Source organism: Budorcas taxicolor, chromosome 1 (assembly GCF_023091745.1).
Source record: "Budorcas taxicolor isolate Tak-1 chromosome 1, Takin1.1, whole genome shotgun sequence".
Classification (NCBI taxonomy): Eukaryota; Metazoa; Chordata; class Mammalia; order Artiodactyla; family Bovidae; genus Budorcas; species Budorcas taxicolor.
The window spans coordinates 48,850,678-48,872,889 of record NC_068910.1 but is presented as its reverse complement, the minus strand read 5'-3'; the positions used below and the strand labels follow the sequence as shown (position 1 = coordinate 48,872,889).

The 22,212-nt window shown below is 37.7% G+C and overlaps 1 protein-coding gene across 3 annotated transcripts in view; it reads left to right on the top strand.

Moving 5' to 3' along the window:
- The window catches only part of OXSR1 (oxidative stress responsive kinase 1), an 84,839-nt gene that overhangs the window by 55,495 nt on the left and 7,132 nt on the right, over positions 1–22,212 (top strand). Inside the window, exons 7-14 of one of the 3 annotated variants that reach the window (XM_052641532.1) lie at positions 2,330–2,431; positions 4,831–4,943; positions 8,127–8,175; positions 8,803–8,868; positions 11,889–12,011; positions 15,602–15,637; positions 18,693–18,839; positions 20,449–20,513. In XM_052641532.1, coding sequence (XP_052497492.1) covers positions 2,330–2,431; positions 4,831–4,943; positions 8,127–8,175; positions 8,803–8,868; positions 11,889–12,011; positions 15,602–15,637; positions 18,693–18,839; positions 20,449–20,513 — 701 coding nt within the window. Of the gene's footprint in view, positions 1–2,329; positions 2,432–4,809; positions 4,944–8,126; positions 8,176–8,802; positions 8,869–11,888; positions 12,012–15,601; positions 15,638–18,692; positions 18,840–20,285; positions 20,385–20,448; positions 20,514–22,212 lie in introns of those variants that run through there. The other 2 variants (XM_052641524.1, XM_052641539.1) reach the window with 2 other exon arrangements.

Here is a 22,212-nt window from a genome sequence, read left to right as displayed (position 1 = left end):
CAACCTTATGGAAGAAAACTCTGCTAATTCTAGAATCCAGAGCTCATATTTTGCTCCTTGTTTATTCTCTTTGTGGCATTTGAAACTGTTGACCTTTTCCCCTTTACTCACATCTTTTTTTTTTTTTAATTGGAGGCTAATTACTTTACAGTATTGTAGTGGTTTTTGCCATACATTGACATGAATCAGCCATGGGTATACATGTGTCTCCCATCCTGAACCCTTCCTTCCCCATCCCATCCCTCAGGATCATCCCAGTGCACCAGCCCTGGGCACCCTGTCTCATGCATCAAACCTGGGCTGGCGATCTGTTTCACATATAACATACATGTTTCAATGCTATTCTCTCAAATCATCCCACCCTCACCTTCTCCCACAGAGTCCAAAAGTCTGTTCTTTATATCTGTGTCTCTTTTGCTGTCTCGCATATAGGGTTACTGTTACCATCTTTCTAAATTCCATATATATGCGTTAGTATACTGTATTGGTGTTTTTCTTTCCGACTTACTTCACTCCGTATAATAGGCTCCAGTTTCATCCACCTCATTAGAACTGATTCAAATGTATTCTTTTTAATGGCTGAGTAATACTCCATTGTGTATATGTACCACAGCTTTCTTATCCATTCGTCTGCCGATGGACATCTAGGTTGCTTCCATGTCCTGGCTATTATAAACAGTGCTGCGATAAACATTGGGGTACACGTGTCTCTTTCAGTTCTGGTTTCCTCGGTGTGTATACCCAGCGGTGGGATTGCTGGTTCATATGACAATTCTGTTTCCAGTTTTTTAAGGAATCTTCACACTGTTCTCCATAGTGGCTGTACTCGTTTGCGTTCCCACCAACAGTGTAAGAGGGTTCCCTTTTCTCCACACCCTCTCCAGCATTTATTGTTTGTAGGCTTTTTGATAGCAGCCATTCTGACTGGCATGCCCTTTACTCACATCTTTAGCTTCCTCGTTCTCCTACTTATTAGGCCATTTTTCTGACTTCTCTCTGGCTTTCCTTCTACTGCTAAGCAACACTGCTTCCCAGCACCTCATCTCTAACTACACATACTCGCTGTTTCTGTCTCTACTTCCCACCTGTTCATTGTTCATTATTTATGAATTATATCCAGTTGAGTCTTGTTTTTTAAAATTGGGTAGGTATTCCAATTCCCTGTAGATGAGTTACATAAATGTCTTATGTCAAACTCCGTATGTAGAACCGAATCTACTTTTCACTCTGTTGCAATGCCTGTATTGACCCTAGTGTGGGTCAAGACTTCCCACACTAGGGTTATGGAGATGGCTGAGCATGCAGGTACCTGACACTGGGCCTGATGAGATTGGCCGCAATTTATTATTTGCTTGTACGCGTACCTGGAGGCAGAGGATGCTGCATGCCTTACGGGTTTGCACTTAGGAAGGGAATGAACAGTTGCTACAGGAGACAGGCTTTGTAGTATCAAGAAAGTGATGTGCCCTTTGGTTTCCTTGTGAAGGTAAGGCTGGCAGGGAGCAGAAACCTGCTACTCAGGAATAAACAGGAACTGCACCTGATCGTTTGATAAGCAGGGCTTAGGGCCTAGGGCACATTCTCCTTGGGAGGACAGTGGGGTAGGGAACTTTCACTTAGGTCATTACAGGGCCTTCTGTTTACCCCATGTTGAGGCAGTATGTAACATGGAGCTTTAATTTTAGGTTTCAAACCATACACTCCCAAATCCTGTTTCTGCTCCTAGATTGCTTAGAATAGAAAGTTAAAATATTTAGTTTTATAACATGCTGGTGACAGTATAAAGGAGAGAAATTTGGCAACATATTCACACTAGCAACTTTAAAAATATTTTTACCCTTGTAATTTTTTTCACTCCAGAAATTAAGGTGATAAAATAATATTATAACATAGGAAATTTGGAAAACAAAAGACTGCCAAACTTTTATTTTTGTTCTAGGTCTTTCTGGTTTTTTCTTTAATAGATTGTATACCTGTTTGTAATAGTATCAAAACTTTTGAAGAATTTTATAATCCTCTTTCTTAAGTGCTTTCTCATATTATATCATAAAGTGGTTTTCCATATTTTCACATAGGATTCATTAATATTGCTTTTAGTTGAATGTATGTTTCTCTAAGTGAATATACAATACTTAACCATTTCCCCAATGATGCTGGACATTCATTCCATTTTTTCTTTTTTCCTCTTACCAAGTAAATTTAGCTTTTGCCAACTTTAGATTATATTTTATCGGCTTAAAGTCTGTGGTTCTTGATACATATTAGAAGCTATCTTGAAAGTGCTCCTGGGTGGTGAAAGTAATCTTGTGCATCTCTCTGTTCTGTCCAGGTTCGTGGTTATGATTTCAAAGCTGACATCTGGAGTTTTGGGATCACAGCCATTGAACTGGCCACGGGGGCAGCTCCTTATCATAAGTACCCGCCGATGAAGGTGAGGCTTCTATCCATAATACTCTCCCAGCTTATGTCTCAGTTCTCTGTCAGAGGCTTACCTCATTTGACTTTATTTTTTTTAAGAATTACGTAGATTTATTAGTATATGAACAAGTATTTTTGTATTAAAAAGCACTATATGAATGTAAGAGTTTATAAAAATAGTAATTGTCCTCATTTACAGTAACTCAGCCATTCATATTAGCAATTTATCCTCCACTTGCATGTAAGTAACACACATAGCTGGAGCTCTTGTGTTTGTGGGATCACTTGACATTCTTATCCATTGCATTCTGCCCTGCATTCCTTCTAACTTCTTTAGCAGTTAGAATCTCTTCTAGATATTTGGTACGTGACACTGGGTAGCTAGCTTTACATTGTAGCTGACCTTCTTATTTGATGACCCACCATCTCCTGACTGTGTAACTAGTTTAATGTTTGGATCTAATCTGTCTCGTTTTGGTATGTGTTCCCCACAGTCACCTGTGTAGAGCAGCCGCAGTGGGGATGATGATCATTTCTACCTCTTAAGGTTGTTGGAACAGTTCCATGTTAATAGTAATTATTGTTAACATTCATTGAGCACTCATCTGTGTCAGCCACTATTTTTAAGTGCTTTTTATCTGTTTGATCCATGCAAATTGTTCATGTGCCATACATATGTATTATTTTCTTTGTTATTGAATAGAAGTTTGCTTTGTGGTAAGACATTAAGCATCTTTTATTTAAAGGCCTGTTACATCCTGAAGAAGTGTGTGTGTGCTTAGTTGCTCAGTCATGTCTGACTCTTTATGATGCTATGGACTGTAGCACACCAGGTTCCTCTGTAGGATTATCCAGGCATGAATACTGGAGCGGGTTGCCATTTCCTACTCCAGGGGATCTTTCTGACCCGGGGACTGAAACTGTGTCTCTCGCATCTCCTGCATTGGCAGGCAGGTTCTTTACCAGTAGCGCCACCTGGGAAGCCCCCATCCTGAGGGCAACCATTTTCATCTGTGTGACCCCTAAGTGAGAATATGCACATGAATTCTATTTGTCTATTTGTAGCTCTAGCCGTTGTTTACAGTTTTGCTTGCCCGCTTTACAAAATGCCTTAAAATGGTGAGTACCATGTGAATTTTTGTCATAGTGATATTCATGTATCTATGTTCTTAGAGCACTTTAGAACCTTTAAAATGTTACTCTGTCCCCTTTAAGGCACTAAAAACATAGAGACAAAATCAGTAAGGATAGTATGAAAAACCTCTCTGTATGTCCATATTCAAAACATGTGTATATATTTTTTAACCTATATGTTTGATGGGTGAAAGGTTAGTTATACTTTAAGGCCTTGGTTTTTTCCTAAAGGTCAAGATTGCTAGGTGTAAATGAATATTCACAAGGCTTTGAAAAGGATTACTCTTTATAACTGTTAGGTGGGAGGCTAGTTTGAGGCCCAAGAAATGGCTTATTTTTGAAAAGAGGTCAGGGAGAAAGATAAGGTTTGCTTTCTGTTATTGTAGGCAGTGACTCCTGAAATTGTAGCCAGACATACACATGTTAATAACCTATTTGCTCAAAATGAGAAATACTTACAACCTTAGTAATCCCCTTTTAGTAAATATAAATTAAATCTGAATAGCAAATAATAATTCTGACGATAGCCTTTTAATTTTGGTGTTAACTTTGTGCTTAGAAAAATGGGTTATGCTTTTATTGAAAAGTCAAACAGTATAGAAAATCACCCCAAATTGCATCATATTAATAGGATAGGATGACTTCATATCCTATTCATATCTTTCATATCCTTTGTTACTTATGTCTCTATGCATCAAGATAGTGTGTTGCCATGTAAGTCAAAGAAGGAAGAGATTCAGGATGGACAGTTGCTGCAGGGAAGGTAGGAAGAGTGCAAACTAAAACACTTATAGCTTTGTCAACTAGGACATCATCAGTGATTTCTGTGATCGAAGTTTTTGACGAGTTCTGGGAAGAGAAGGCCAGGTTACAAGGGGTCAAGTTGAAACAGAGCTATGAATAGGTAAAGTTGGCAAAGTCACACTCTTTAATTTTGCCATTTTTTTTTTAAGTTTGCTGGTGTAAGAATTGGACAGAAGACATGAAGGCAAGATTTCAACTAAAGGACATACAATACAGTGCTGATACAGTTGAGCCTTTGCAGGCACATTGCCTGGGAAGCCAACTGTCTATAGGATATTATTTATCTGGAAAACACCTAAATAGCTCTAGTTTCCAAACAACTGATCTAGATGTGAACTTTCAGATAATAAAATCTGCTCAGATGTTTGGAGGTTGTCTATATTGAAAAATTGTGGCCACAACATTTGATTACTGAATCTTCAGAAGTTTACATTATATTGAAAATTCTCACAGGTTTTAATGCTGACACTGCAGAATGATCCTCCTTCTTTGGAAACTGGTGTTCAAGATAAAGAAATGCTGAAAAAATACGGAAAATCATTTAGAAAAATGATTTCATTGTGCCTTCAAAAAGATCCAGAAAAAAGGTAAAATATGAGATAAAACTTATCCTCTTCATCTAATATATAAACCATTGGGGAAGGCTATGAATCACATGCATACATACATACATGTCCAGAGAATTCAAAAGAACTAAACTTAAACATTAGAAAAAATATACACTGACCATTATACTAAATTGAAAATGAGTGAATTATATACTTTCTCCCTTCTTTTTAGTATACAGTACACCCTAAATAGTTAAGCTGTTTCTTGGTTAATTTCTTTGAGTTATAAATGTATTTGTTAATGAGCTGCCAAGTTAGTGGGAGGGCTTATTTTTAATTTGCATTTAAGAGTTATAAATAAACCAGTATCTTAATGCTCTTTATGATTTTATTAACAGGAGAAATAGCAAATACTATATTTAATGTCAGATAGTCATACTTTCTTCCTTATTGGAAAGGTGTTTTAGTTAAGTAGACCAAAAAATCAAAGAGCTTATTAACACTAGAAAGATTGAATGGCAGGTGAGTTAAAGAAACATGATCATCTAATGTGTGTATCTATGAATTAAACAGAAGCATAGAAGTTAAAGATTATTGCATATAATCTTTTATCTTTGAGGTCAGTCAAAACTCCTGATTTCTAACCTTGGGTCCTGTTCTCACTCTGTCTTATTTTTCTGTTTCACGTGGTATATAGACCACTCAGTTTTGTAGCACTAAAAGATTTTTAATTTTTATTTTTCTAAAGCTCAACAAAACTAAAAGGTTTGAATTGACTTCCTTGATCATGTCTTTAGTATATTTAATGGGCTTCAAAATTTACTGTTGGAAATATTGGAAAGGGTAAGAAAAATAGGCAGCAAAGTTCAAACCTGTCGTTTTAGAACATTTTTCCTCTTTCTTAATACACTGGTATTAAAACATAGGGAACAGTTTTGCTTCTGCCAGATTAGTTGACTGAAATTCTGAATTCTGTTACAAACACCTAGAAATTCTGGATAAATCTGTCAAACTTAAAATCACAAGAATAGAGATGAGCTTGTAATAAAGGGAGGTCTTCAGATGCCAAAATTAACAAGGAAGCCATAAATGCAAGAATTATAAACTCATCCTGTGGCTGCCTTCAGTGCGACACTGTTCAGTCTAGTAACCTACTGGTTTGGAGTTTTAACTTCCAAGTGGGGACTAAAAATGAGATACAGGGCCTACCCATATGGGGATTTTGAACTGAGATTTCTGCTTAAAGCTAGAACATTGATAAGTATGCATCCTGAGTGGAAGATTAGATCAGAGAACAATAACAACAATAAAAATCTGTCATCACAGAAACACAACAGAAATCTTTCCGGAATAATCAAGTCCTCTGACTTGGACACTCCGCAGGTTTACAGTCTGAATTTATACCCATATTATCCGGGAACCCACAGGATTAGAGAGTAATACAGTTATTACTAAGCCAGTTTTATTTCTGGCGGAAGCAATCAGAAACTGCACTGTTAGACTACTTCCAAAACCCAGGTCCCTGCAATTCTTGCATTGAAGAGATCACAGTCCAGAATTACAAAACACACAGTGAAACCCCACACTGTGAACTGGAAGCAACATTCAAAGAAATAATGGCCAAGAATTTTCTGAATTGATGAACTATCTGTATTTTCAGGCTAAGGAATTATTGTCCTAGATTCCAAGCAGTATCCCTCTTTTTCCACTTGTATACATTGTCATGAAACTACTGGACACAAATACAAAGAGAAGGTCTTAAATGTGGCCTGAGAGAACAGATTACCTAACTGAGGAATAGCAGGCAGATGGACAAACCCCTTCCCCAGTAACAGCAGTTAAGGCCAGACACTATAGTGGAACAATGCTGAGAGAAAATAACTGTTAACCCAGAATTCCCTAATTCTCTAAATCTAGTCAAACTCATTCACCAGTAAGCATGAAATAATTTTAGTCAAAAATTGAGTTTTCCAGTCATGTTTTATCACATAAAGAACTCCTCTGGAGTGTATTTTAGAAAGAAGGAAGTGAGCCCATAAGAAAGGAACAAATCATAAGAAACAGTGTTGGACAAACTGTTAAACATACTGAAATTGTGACTGAATGGAAAGTAGGAATGGTGACGTCTACTCTGAGTTTGCATAGCACTTCCACATTTATTCTGTCTTTTGATTTCTATGAGAATCCTCTGAGGCCCTGGTCCTCAGGCTTGAGTGCACTTTGGTATCACCTGGAGAGTTTTAGAAACTGCACCCAGGTTTGCCCCCACGGATTTTGCTGTAACTGTTACAGGGAACAGCCTGGGATTTTTTATATTTGTAAGATAGTTTATTTCTCTCTTGTGTGACAGTTCCCGTCTGGTATGCCAATTGTATTCCAGGAGGGCAATACAAAAGCCAGGCTACCTGCTGCCTTGTTCTTATATAGCTAGATTATGACCCTCATCTCTTCAGTTGAAAGACTAAGTTTTTTTTAAACTCCCAGATATTATAATGCACAGCCATGTTTAAGAACCACTGCTTTTAGGGATTTAGCCAGGTAATACTGAACCTTAGAGAAGTGACTTGTTCAGCGTTACATGGTAGGTATATGGTGTCAGTCAGGTCCAATTTCTTAAGTGTAGCATTGTTTATTCTTTATTCTCATACTAGTTTGTGAAGTTGACAACAATGCCTTTACTCAAATGAAGTAAGACTGCACAGTTAAGTTAAAAACTACGTGTAGATTAAATTTGGAAACTATACATTACTCTTAGAATCTTCAGTTTTTTAAAGGAAATTGTGAAATTATTTTTTAAGAATATGTAATTACCTAAGTTGAACACTTACAGATGGTTATGTGGCAAGAAGCACAGTTCTTGATTTGTCAGTTTAAATGTATATTTTTTGCTTCTTTAAAGTAGATAAAGCCAACTTCGTGGGAAATAATATTAAATAGCAAATATATTGAAAGCCATTAAGAAATCATGCTTCTAAAAGAAACATTTCACTAATGAATTTTTGCAAGAGCCTACAATAATTGTTATCAGAAAACTTCTTTTTGAGTTTTTAATTCTGTTCGGTGCTTGTACTGAGCTTTTCCTTTTTGGTTTTTAGCAGGTGAAGGACAGTGGCGTACACTGAGTTTTTATCTTGATGCTCAAGAAATCATGTTTTCATTTTTGAAGATGAAAACCCACATTCCACTTCAATTAACTATAAAAACTTTCTTTTCTGGTTTTAGACCAACAGCAGCAGAACTGTTAAGGCACAAGTTTTTCCAGAAAGCCAAGGTAGGACATTCTAACTTGGTTTCATGTATTCAGATGATCCTCCTCAAACACCTACATTAGGTTCACTGTTCAGAGGTTGCATTACCTTCAGATGATTATTTCTGGAAGAATGATGGTAGGTCAGATAATTGCTGGGGCCATTATTTGGACAGTCAATATATAAGATAAATATATTATTCTATAAATTAATTTAAGTGTCAGGTAAAACTTAAAACAGGAAAAATTAATATTACCACTATAAATAAAATCTGTGGAAAATTCTGTGAAATATACTGAACTCTCATTTTAGGGTTTACTACTGAATTAGTAAACATCTCATTTCCCAAAGATATGGGATAAATAGGATATTATTATAGTTGGGAAATGTGGGACCACAACCCCAAAGAATGTATGTTAAAGCAAACTTTTCATAGATGGTGGTTCATGCAATACATTAAAGCTTTGTCTCAATTTATAAAGTCATGATAGTATTATACTAAAGGATCTTCAGAATGAAAGAATAGAAGCTTTTCTCAGACTTTATAAAAACAGTTACTATATCACATTAATTGTGGTGAATATTTCTGTGTCAATTTTTTTGTTCAGTAAAAACTTCTTATGAAAAGAAAACTTATTTTTCCTCTCCAGAATAAAGAGTTTCTTCAAGAAAAAATATTGCAGAGAGCACCAACCATTTCTGAAAGAGCTAAAAAGGTAAATGTGGATTTAACTCAGTTTTTCTGAGAAGTTTTACTTTTACGTTTTGAAAGTGTATTTGACTAATACTGTGTTAACAGTATGAATATTACTCATTTTCTTTCAGTCTTTTCTTCAGCATGCTTGATATATTCTTTTAGCAATAGTCTGTGCCTCAGTAGTACTCTGCTTTCAACTGGAATGAAAAAGTATGGTACATAATTAATTAATTCTAAATTGTATTAATCACTGTTTGCAACTCCCAGAGTGAGTTGGGAAGTTGGGAAGTTTCTTTCCACCGTATAGAAACAGTGAAGACACCACTTCACACCCACCTGAATAACTATAACAAAAAAGACAGACAACAACAAGTATTGATAGAGATGTGGAGAAACTGGAATCCTCACACATTACTGATGGAAATGGAAGATGGTGTGGTCACTTTTGTGGCAGTTACTGAGCAAAGTTACTGTATGACCCAGCCAAGTCTACTCCTAGCCATACCCAAGAGAATTGAAGATCTGTACACATAAAAACATGTACATGAATGTTCATAGAAGTATTATCCATAGCTAAAGTGTGGAAACAAACTGAAGGTCCATCTACTGATAAATGGATATATAAAATGTCATGAACCGATAGAATGGACTATTATCCAGCATTAATAAGGAATGAAGTACTGATACGTGCCATAACATGGATGTTCCTTTAGAACATTGTGCTAACTGAAAGAGATATTCTGTGATTCTGCTTATGTGAAATATCCTTCTGGAAGCAAACGTAGAGAGACAGAAAGTAGATTACTGATTGCCTGGGACTTGAGCAGATTGTAAGGGAGTGGGTAGGACTTCTAATGGGTATGGGATGTTTTGTGGGAAGTGGAGAGAGTGATAAAAATGATTGAAATTTGTTTGTATAGATGGTTTTTCAACTCTGAACATACTAAAAATCATTGGATTGTAATACCTTGAATGGATCAATGTTATATGAATTATGTCTTAGCTGTTAATTTAAGAAAAGAAGCATTTAGAGAATGGCACTACCACCAGCAAAAAGCTCTTGGGACTTGAAAACATTATAGAAAAAATGAAAAAATTCATTACAAAGATTTTAGGGTAAAGTTGAGGACATTTTCCAGAAAACAGAGCCAAAAAGCCAAGATACAGAAAACATTAGAGGATTAGTTGAAAAGGCTCAACGTTTAAGTAAAAGGAGTTCCAGAAAAGGAAAACTGAGAAAAACAAGAAACGATATCACTGAAAAATTATTCAAGAAAAATTTCATGAATTTCCAGTTTGAAAGAGCTCAAGTAGCCAGCATAATGAATGGAAATAGATCACCACTAAAGCACATTACCACGGTAGCTCAGAGTGTTGTTGCTGTTGTTCAGTCACCCAGTTACGTCCAACTCTTTACGACCCTGTGGGCTGCAGCACACCAGGCCTCCCTGTCCCTCACCATCTCCTGAAGTTTGCCCTAGTTCATGTTCATTGCATTGGCTCAGAATACTGGAGGTGAAAAGATCCTGTAGCTTTCCAGACAACAGGGAAAGGTTACAGTTAGAATCAACAGTCATAAGGACCTCAGTAGCATCTCTGGAAGCCACATCACAATGGAGCTTTATGTTGAACATTAGGGGAAAAAAATGTTTTCTAACCCAAAATTGTTTTCTTTTTTTACTAGGCAAACTATTAAGTGGAGTGTGGGAATGGAATCAAATTACGTTCAGAAATGCACAGCTTTAGTAAATAGACCAGGCTAATAGTAGAGGAAGTGCTTAAAGTAAGAATAGGGGAGTCATGTGATTGAGGAAGCATAGTGTCAGTCTGATGGAACAGATCGCGGGGCTCTGGTGAGAGGCTTCCTCGAGAAGATGACACTGATGAATACCTAATGTATATGAATATGGTGAGAGGAGGTTTACATAACAGAGAATCTGGGGATAAATATGACAAGTAAGAAATAAACAGGACTTCCCTAGTAGTCCAGTGATGAAGAATCCACCTACCAATGCAGGGGACAGAGTTTGATCCCTGGTCCAGGAAGATTCCAGATGCCATGGGCCACCTAAGCTCACGTGCTGCACCTACTCAGCCCACACTTCAGAGCCTGTGCTCCGCATCAGAAGTCCACACACTGCAACTAGGGAATATCCCCCCTCTTCGCTGCAATTTGAGAAAGGCCACATGCAGCAACAGAGACCCAAAAATAAGTAACTTTTTTTAAAGAAAGAAAGCAAATGTTAACTCCAGGGGAAATAAAAAGGTTCTGCAGGAAAGAAAAGTAATTGTAATATATATGGTTCCACCATATAGTTTATATAATAATGTTATATAAACAATTGATTTACCCAGAATTACAGTGTATCTTAAAAAAAGAGTAGGGAATTAACAATAAGGTTAAATTCTCATCTTTTGTAGCAAGAAGTCAATAGATAATTTCTAAAACCAGGAAATCAAGGGTTAATAATAAGAACAGATTACTCAGAGAGATGAATATATATACATTCTAAAAGAATAAGCTAAAATGAATTGAAAGTGGTTGCCTGTGGGGAAGAAGATGAAAGTTAGGGGACTGCTCTTTTTCTTAATATTTGCACAGCTGTAGTCCTCTTGAACCAGCATAAATTGTGATTCTAAAAGTTAAAATTAAAAAAAAAACCCATAATCTTCTTTATCTTGAACTTATTTATTTGGGGCTTAAACTGCCCCCATTTTTTCTTGATGTCTGAAGATATGAAGCCATTCCTCAGATTTCATCTGACTTCACATAAGAGGGATTTGGATGATGTGCAGGCTCAGACTATCAAAGTACAGGGAAAGTCAGTGGTTGTGAGTAAAGACAAATAGTGGAGATTAGGAACAGAAAGCAAGTGAAGCATGGTGGATGTGACTTTATATGGGAAAACTTATTTATGGGGAAAATTATTATCTACTTACGGTGTTGAAGTAATAGAAAGAGAGAGAAATATGACTGACTTTTCTATACCATAAGTGTCAAACACTCCCACAGTCCATGTCTCTCTTCCTAATGAGCAGGTTCGGAGAGTACCAGGCTCCAGTGGCCGTCTTCACAAGACGGAAGACGGTGGCTGGGAGTGGAGTGATGATGAATTTGATGAAGAAAGTGAGGAAGGAAAAGCAGCAATTTCACAACTCAGGGTATGTTTTGTTAAACTATATGCTTTAACTATAGAGTTCTGTCTTACTGTCTGAAGCCTCTTAGATAATACTATATTCTGTGGTTCTGTTCAGCTTAACCAGATAAAATATAAAAAAACACAGACAGAATATTTTGAACACTTTATTAACAACAGGAGCCCAAATAAATCTCCATGGAGAGGGGGACTGAAATATCAGTTTTACTGTGATAATATTTAGGGTATATAAAACTGAACTAAATTGAGAAGTGAGGACTATAATGTCTGAGATGAAAGTACGCTAGATTGGATTAATGGCTGATTAGACATTTCAGAAGAAAAGATTAGTGAACTTGAAAGCCTAACAGTTGAAACCTAGTCCCTAAAATTTGTTAACCTTCTATCTGAAGAGGAACAGTTTACCTTATTTTCGTTTTGTATATCCTGGATAGTGTGTGAGTGTGTTAGTTTTTGCTGGAAAAAGACACCAAGACATGAAGTGAGCAAATAACGTTTGAAAAATGGCACTGATAGACTTGCTAAATTCAGGGTTGCCACAAATCTTCAGTTTGTAAAACAAACTATGATATCTACAAAGTGCAGTAAAGAAAGCATAGTGCAATAAAATGAGATGGGCTAACTTTGACTGATTTTAAGATTATTTTCTTTATGAATGGTTTTGAGCAATTTGATTATGATATACCTAGATTTTTCCCCCCCACGTTTCATATTTAGGGTTTATTGAGCTTCTTGAATCTTTGGGTTTACAGTGTTTTTTAAGTTTGGAAAGTTCTCAGCTATCGTATTTTCAAATAGTTTTTTCTGTCCTTCCATCTTGAAGAGTCAGATAACATGTGTATTAGGCTTAAAGTTGTCTGACTGTTCACTGATCTTTTCACTTTTAAAAATTCTTTTTCTCTCAGTTTCATTTTGCATAGTTTCTATTGCTAGCCTGTTCATTATTCTTTCCTTCTGCAGTGTTAATCTGCTACTAATGCCATGCAATCTCTTTTTCATCTCAGACATAATGCTAGAATTGTGATTTGGTGTTTGGTTTGGTTGTTAGATACTTAAAATTTGATTTAAGTGTTTGATTTTGCATCTTCCATGTCTCTGCTTAACTTTTTGAAGTTACATAATATAATTATTTTAATGTCCTTCTCAGCTGATTCTAACATCCAGGTCAGTTTGGGGGCAGCTTTCATTGATTATTCTTTTCATTGTGGCTTGAAAGTGTTTTCCCAAGTTGAGTAAATAAAAGTAAAAAATGAAATCAGATAAAATTTGATAGAGTACCAGGAAGGAGACAGTTATCCAGAGAAAGAAGCTTAGAGCTTCCCTTTTGAGTACTTAACAGAATACTTATCGATTACTGTATGTGAAAAAACTACCCATGTGGAAAACAGTACCCAGCACTCACACAGCCAGAAACAGCAGCCAGACTGGAGAAATTTAAAATTCACAGGGCATTCAGTAGACTTCTCAGTAATGGGGTATAATATATTGCCCTAGATACTGAACACTGCTCCAGACCCAACTAAAACGCATCAAAGCAGGATACAGAAGGATTAAACTGTTTCCAGCCGCTTAACTGTATTCTAGAACAAAGCGTCAAGATTCATAGAAATACAAAATTAGCATCATGCAACAAGGTGAAATTCAGTGTCTGGCGTCTAATCGAAGATTACAAGTATGCAGTGTGCCAGGAAAACAGTAGGAGTAAGCACGCTTTATGCTCAGCTCTTGGTTTTAAACCCTATGCCCTACTAAAAGAACAGAGGCTCACTGGAGAAATGGCTGATTCCACAGCTTACACAGGGAAAATATAAGATAAATCTGGGATATCTTGCTTTGACAGAAAAGGTTTTTTTATTTTTAATATAAGAGCCAAGTTGAAGGAGCTCCCACTAGCCAAATTAGGGAGAATTTAACCATCAACATCATAAAGTATAGAAATAATTATAAATCATTAAAAGAATAGGAGTCAGTAGGCCCATACAAATAATACTTAGATATAAACAAATGGGGAGAAAATGATGATTTTTCATTAAATGTAGGAGTGGATGGGGAAATTCATCCTTTTATAGCCATCATAAAGCAATCATAAAGATCATCAGTGGGTGCTAAATATATGGGAAATCTTTGATGAACAGGCTATTTACATGGTCTTCTAGTATCTCTCCATAGATTGCCTATTAGTTGCAAGGGGAAAAATAGCTACTGCCTACCTGAGAAATCAGAAAATGCCTTGACTCAGTGATAAAAATTAACATCACTAATAAGGATCACAGGGTACATGAGAGTCTCTAAAACACAATACCATAAGAAGATAATCACTATGTAGAATTGATTTCAGTCTAAATCATGAAGAAAGATCAGAGCACAAATTAGGAGCAGTCTATTTAGAATATGTACTAGGCAGGGGAAATGATTATGTGTCAGATAAAATCTAGAGAGACACGATGACCGACTGCAGTACATGATCCTAGACAGAATCTTATACTAGAAAAACAAAGGCCCTAAAGGACAGTAGGAAGTCTTTGGAAAAGCTGTATTATGTGTAGTTAATTAAAGCATTATTATTAAATTTACTGAAATTGATAATTTTAGTAGAGTGAAGTTGTGTAATAGAATATTCCTGTTCTTAAGTACACAACTATTCAGTTGTAAAGAGCCACGATTATATACAACTTATTCTCAAATGGTGCAGGATTGATTAAATATATATAGAAAGAAAGAAAGTGAACACTAATAAAGCACATAAGGAGAAAGGCTAATATTGGATGAGTCTGGGTAAAGGGTATGGCAGTGTTCTTTGTATTATTCTTATTCTTAACAGTTTTTCTGTAAGTTTGAATTATTTCCAAACTAAGGTTTTTGTTGTTGTTGTTGTTGGCATATACTTGCTGTGATACCTTAGGTATTGCATGAACCTTGATTCTCATTAATGGTAATGAAAAATTTTAAAACCTATAAATTGACCTTATAAGAAGTCCACATTCACATTTAGTAGAATTTAACATAAATTGAATTTGTTTAGAGATATGTTGTTGTTTTTTGTATTTTCCAGTGCTTGCATCCAGAATTACTGCTAACTTATGATTTACTAAATCAATTTAACTTTAAATTTTCATATGGCAGGTTATAATTGGAATTTCAGTTTTGGCTCAAGTTTTCTTTACTGAAGTCCATAATCAGAATTATTCTGCCTTAAAAATATATTGGATAATTAGCTTGACTGTTCACATTTAGTATGAGAAATTATGCCTGTAATATGTGGATGATTAGTAGAAAGGATTGCACTTTGAAGAATGTGACCTCCCTGCTACCTGATAGTCCCTATATGTTTGCTGTAAACTTCTGCTATAAAGTTCTGAACTCTTAAAATACTATGAATATATTGATACATTACAGGCTAGCTGGACAAAGAATACAGTAATATCATTTTAGTTTTCTTTTTCCAGAAAACTCACTAGAGTTACCGATGATTTAATTATGGATCAGAATGAAATGGAGTTGACTTGCATTTCACCATTCCGTGCAGTTTTGGAACTGACTACAAGTAACCTGAGTTTTCAGTTAACAAGCCTCCTTTTTTTGTATTTCTTTTAGTCTCCCAGAGTGAAAGAATCATTAACAAATTCTGAGGTAAGTAGTTGTGATTGTTGAGTCATTAAAGTATATGTGCTTTTGTTTTGGTTTAAATGTTAAACACATTTTTTTGTATGTGCTTAAATAGGAATTGGGATTTATACTAGTCAAATGGTGTGAAAAGAAATCCTACTAAACAGACTCCTGTTAGGCTGACCTGCCTTATGCTCATTGCATACTCAGTCAAGTCTGACTCTTTGTTCCTTCAAGGACTGTGGCCTGCTAGGCTCAGGAGGAAATGACAACCCACTCCAGTATTCTTGCCTGGAAAATTCCATGGCCAGAGGAGCCTGTTGTTGTTGTGTCAGACTCCTGTCGACCCCGTGGACTGCAGCATACCAGATTTCCCTGTCCTCCGCTGTCCCCAGGTGTTTATTCAGATTCATGTCCATGGAGTCAGTGATGCTATCTATCCATCTCATCCTCTGCTGGTCTCTTTTCTTTTTGCCTTCAATCTTTACCAGCATCAGGGTCTTTTCCAATGAGTGGGCTCTTTGCATCAGGTAGCCAAAGTATTGGAACTTCAGCAACCGTCCTTCCATATTAATAAAGTGTTAGTCACTCAGTCATGTCTGACTCTTTGAGACCCTATGGACAGTAGCCTGCCAAGCAAGAATACTGGATTGGGTTGTCATTCCCTTCTCCAGGGGATCTTCCCAACCCAGGGATCAGACCCAGGTCTCCTGCATTGGAGGCAGATTCTTTACCATCTGAGCCACCAGAGAAGTCTTTATTAATAATAATTGGCATTTTCAAAACTAATCTTAAAGTTCTATTTTTCTATCAAAAATTAGAACCAGTAGGTAACTTGGTTTCCTCTCTGTGAAGTGCAGTGGACACAAAATTTTAATGCTTCCTTGTCTCCTTGATTTTGCTTATATAATAACAGCTATTAGATCTCTCATTGCCCTTTTAACTTTTTTCTCTTTTAACTCAAAATTTTGGCCATTGCATTGATACCTTTTTCCCTACTAATTTATAATTTTGAATATGTTTAACTTGATTTTGTGTTCAACATTGGTCTTTTTTCCCTGAGTTACATAACTAAAATTTGTGAAATTTTCAAACATGCAAAATAATGTCTAATGTTATAAAGCTTCACATTCATTTTGAAATGCATTTCAGATAGGTTAAGGAACCATTGGTTGATTTTCTTTCTTTATAAGTAAAGGAGGGTCCCCAATATAGGAAAATGTCACTTCTAGAATTTCATAGTATATACTTAAGTCTGTATATTGTGGTGCTATTTTGCTGGGCAAAGGAGATGGCATAGATACAGTTAAAAATAATATGATACAAACAATTACTGTTCTGAAGAAGGAAAAAAAAAAAAGAACTACTGATACTTGCTACAACATGACTGACAGAAAAAACTGTGCTAAGAAGCCAGACACAAAAAGAGTGCATATTGTAAGATTTGGGCTATATGAAATGTCCACAAAAGACAAATTGATAGGAGGCTGAAAGTAGATCAGTGGTTGCCTAAGGCTAGATGTGGGAGCAAGAGTTCACTGTAAATGGACACAGGAGAATTTTTTGAGTTGATGGAAGTGCTGAAACCTGATTGTAGAGATATTTATACAAGTATAAATTTTCTAAAAATCATTTGAATTGTAGACCTAAATAGGTGGATTTAGTGGGACATAAATTTACACCTCAACTCATAAATTTCTCCAAGCCAGGCTTCAGCAATACATGAACCATGAACTTCCAGATGTTCAAGCTGGTTTTAGAAAAGGCAGAGGAACCAGAAAAATATCTATTTCTTCTTTACTGACTAAGCCAAAGCGTTTGACTGTGTGGATCACAATAAACTGTGGAAAATTCTGAAAGAGATGGGAATACCAGACCACCTGACCTGCCTCTTGAGAAGCCTGTATGCAGGTCAGGAAGCAACAGTTAGAACTGGACATGGAACATCAGACTGTTTCCAAATAGGAAAAGGAGTCCGTCAAGGCTGTATATTGTCACCGTGCTTATTTAACTTACATGCAGAGTACATCATAAGAAACGCTGGGCTGGAGGAATCAGAAGCTGGAATCAAGATTGCCAGGAGAAATCTCAATAACCTCAGATATGTAGATGACACCACCCTTATGGCAGAAAGTGAAGAAGAACCAAAGAGCCTCTTGATGATAGTGAAAAAGAAGAGTGAAAAAGTTGGCTTACAGCTCAACATTCAGAAAACTAAGATCATGGCATCCAGTCCCATCACTTCATGGGAAATAGATGAGGAAACAGTGGTTGACTTTATTTTTCTGGGCTCCAAAATCACTGCAGATGGTGATTGCAGCCATGAAATGAAAAGACGCTTACTCCTTGGAAGTTAAGTTATGACCAACCTAGACAGCATATTAAAAAGCAGAGACATGACTTTGTCAACAAAGGTCCGTCCAGTCAAGGCTATGGTTTTTCCAGTGGTCATTTATGGATGTGAGAGTTGGACTATAAAGAAACCTGAGCGCCGAAGAATTGATGCTTTTGAACTGCGGTGTTGAAGAAGACTCTTGAGAGTCCCTTGGACTGGAACGAGATCCAACCAGTCCATCTTAAAGGAGATCAGTCCTGGGTGTTCATTGGTAGGATTGATGTTGAAGCTGAAACTTCAATACTTTGGCCACCTGATGTGGAGAGCTGACTCATTTGAAAAGACACTGATGCTGGGAAAGATTGAGGGCAGGAGGAGAAGGGGACGACAGAGGGTGAGATGGCTGGATGGCATCACCGACTCGATGGACATGGGTTTGGTTGGACTCCGGGAGTTGGTGATGGACAGGGAGGCCTGACATGCTGTGGTTCATGGGGTCACAAAGAGTCGGACACAACTGAGCGACTGAACTGACTGAAATTTACACCTCAAAAGTTCTTAAAAACAGAAAAGCATAGACATATTTGACTTCCATTTGAAAGAGGTGTATGAGGTTGCAGAGATGGGCCAGTTCATACATAAGAACTGCTTTGAAAAGGTTGCCCCTCCTACACTGCTTGCCCATCAGCAGGCCCACCTCCCTCTCCTCTAAGCTTACACAGCGCTGCTTGTGTTTTGTTACAGCTATTTTCCACAACTGATCCTGTGGGTACTTTACTCCAAGTTCCAGAACAGGTTTCTGCTCATCTACCTCAGCCAGCAGGGCCGACGGCTGCGCAACCCACTCAAGTCTCCCTGCCACCCACTGCAGAGCCAGCGATAGCAGCTCAGGTACAGCAGGGCCCGCTTTCTTCCATGGTCAGCCTTCTGGGTGGAGGAAGAAGGCGGAGGCTGGCGTGCAACACCGCCTTGTGCACTAAGGATGATGTCCTGGTAGATTTTGAGACAAGTTAGAAATTCTGTTCTCACAGTTTCACATGTATGCAGATAAGAGAGTTTAGCAAGGATCACACGGTTCGTTTTTTGAGCACCAGAATAAGTTAATGATGGAAATATCCCAAACAGCAATAGTTTGGGGGATTGAAATTTCTTGTCAGCTTCCTTCCTGTCTTCCGGTCTCAATGCCTGCCCCCACCCCCAAAGGGAGCCACTCACAGGATATGCCACTGCTCGGCCTTGCACACCTGAGGGACCACCTAGAGAGCTCCAGGAGTGCCACAGGAGGCTGGGCAAGACGCTTGCACACTGTCATGGCGAGACCTTCTCGTAACAGTGTCTGCTACTTGGACAGTGGACCGAATGAGAAGGGCTCCCCTGTCTTGTCAGCTTTTTGTTATATCCTTATTCTGCTCAAGGTTAGAATGCAGCTGCCACTGAGGAGCACTGCCAGCTCTTCTGTCGTCTTTGTTAATACTGTCTCCAAACCGTGGTTTTCCTGCGCTGTGCTTTTTAAGATACCTGTCAGTTTTGTGGGGTTGATTTTATTAAAATGCCATAAAGTGATGTGTGAATCCACCCAGTCAGGCGCACATGACCTTATTGAATCAGAAGGCGCTGCGGGTGCTGAGGGAGTGAAGGCCCCCGGAGAACCGCCCCGCTGCTGCTGTGCAGCCACCACTCTTCCCCTGGGAAAGCACAGCACTGTCTGCAACATACGCCTGTGCTCCATGGTGAGAGTACCAGTTCAGAGTCCACGTGTTTATTAAACAGTAGCAGTGTTTTTATTTTGTTTTTTCCTAAAATTCAGGTAGGAAAAAATAAAAATAGAAGGTCAGATGTTTTCATCTGCATCCCAGCAGTACTCTGCCTTTGGAGACCACTGCTCTGAGTGCTTCCAGACTAGAGTCCTGACTACATTTAACCTTTCCTTTGCCTAAGCTTTCCATTTCTGCCCATCATATGGGAAAGGAGATAGTCATCTTATGAAAACTGATGAAAAGATTGGATTCATTTTATAAACAGCCTAAATAGAATGTACATCCTCCAGTAAGCAAGGGACAGCTCTATGGTTTTCAGAGGATTAAAGATCTGGAACCTCCAGGTTGGGTGGTTTCCTGAGCAGCAGCCAGTTTAGGCCTTACTACAGATGTGTGGCCAATGGCAGGTTTTTTAAAGGGAAAATCCAGTGTCTTGTTCTTCACTCTTACAGAGGGGAACAGAGGTCTGAAAAACACAAAATTGAAATGTGACTGTGTATGGCATTTCATGTAGGTTTGACAATGATCTTTCCAATTGTGTTTGACTCAGACTGACATTCAGCTATTGCTGCTGCCTTAGGGTGCATGTCCTCCCACAGCAGGGAGTCCTGGGGACTAGGATGCCCACACCTGGAGATGAAGAAAATTGCTGCCACGTGGACGATTCATCTCTTAGACGAGCATCAGTCATCACCACACTCAGTACTCCAGGCAATGACTTTATACCTTTCAATGCTTTTTAGGCTCTGTCTTCAGGAGCAGGTTCACAAGAAACCAAGATCCCAATCAGTCTAGTACTAAGATTACGGTAAGTAAGACATTTTGTTGTTGTTCTTTTCTGAATACTCTGAATGTGCTGATTTCTCTTTGGAAGTTACTCCTCCTTCTCATAGTGCATGCCTGAGAGTAACTGGATAGAACTGTGTGTGTTTGCTCTCGGGTGTATTATTTCCCTCAGATATAATAGCAGTAGTGTGAGGATCTGAGTTACCATTGACTCATTCCTCTTTCCACATGTGAATTCCTAGTCATCTCAGTATGACCATAATTAGAGCAGAGGCAGCAAGTCCTATTTGGGGAATGTTCTGGGGGTTTTTTGAACTAGTTATTTATTTTTTGGAGAGGTGGTTAAAATTCAGATTTTTATTTATTTTTTTGAACTTTTTTTGTATTGGGGTATATAGCCAATTAACAATGTTGTGATAATTTCAGATGAACAGCAAAGGGACTCAGCCATATGTATACATGGACATGCTCTTTCCCCAAACCACCCTCTCCCATGCAGGCTGCTACATGACATTGAACAGAGTTCCCTATGCTATACAATAAGTCCTTGTTGGTTATCCATTTTAAATATAGCAGTATGTCCATGTCAGTCCCAAACTCTGTTAATTGTCCCTTTGGAAAATGTTTTGATTTTACCACTAGGAGCAATGAAATTATGCCATAAACCTGAAGAAAGCAGATTTGGCTACCTTTTCTTTACCGGGACCCAAATAGTTCTGAATCATACAGTGTCTTGGTAATTTCATCCTATTTTAATTGTGTACAAAGAATACTACGTGTCTGTTTTAAAAATTTTGTTTTAAAATCTTAGATCAGTTAATAGAGAGTATGAAATATTACTTGACATATGCTTCAGAAGGGGAGAGGATGCTTGTAAGTGGTGCAGTTAGCTTTTTGAAGGGTGGTTTTTAATGGACTGTATTCCAGACTTGTTTATGGAAGAGGAGACTGGAGTCTTATTCTCATTGATGAAGATTTTGAAGTTCAGTTTAGCATATTGTTATCTTTGAAGGTGTTTGTACTTGGCATTACAGTCACATCACAAAAGTGATACTGAACATTTGACCTTAATTTTACTCATCTTTCAGAAAGAATAGATTGAACAATTACATATTAAGCAGACTAAGTACAGCACTATTAGCTATTGTGCTAAGATACTGAGAAAGGAGAAAATGAAATGCAATAATCAAGTCTGTTAGAAGTTGATTTTTATTATGTACTTAACTGAACTAGCATAGCTAAAAGCAAGTTTTAGTAGTAGATATGCAGCGAAGTATAAGTCCATGTAGACAAGTGCAGAGAGGCAGTGAGAGGGAGAAAATCCCTGTTGGGCAGGTTGTGCTGGATTTGGGGAGCTGTGCTTTAAGCACGATTTCAGTAGCATCAAGCATGTGTCAGATAGACCTAAGCCCTCCACATCATTTAGATAAAATGGATTTGGGTCCTAAGTGATCAGGCACGTCTGCCTTTATACATGGTATTCTAATTTCTCCATCTTTAATCAGAACCTCCAGGGAGCTTGGTTAATCTCAGTACTTGGTGTGGTGAGCGATCACTGTAACTATCCCTTGTCAGTCACATTTTAATCTCTGGAGCCTTCTACTAACTCTTCTGCCAGTATGGACCCCATTCCTGTCCCCGTCTTCTCTCCATTCCCAAAGCCTTCCTGTCCATTGCTATTGCTAAGTCACTTCAGTCGTGTCCGACTCCATGCAACCCCA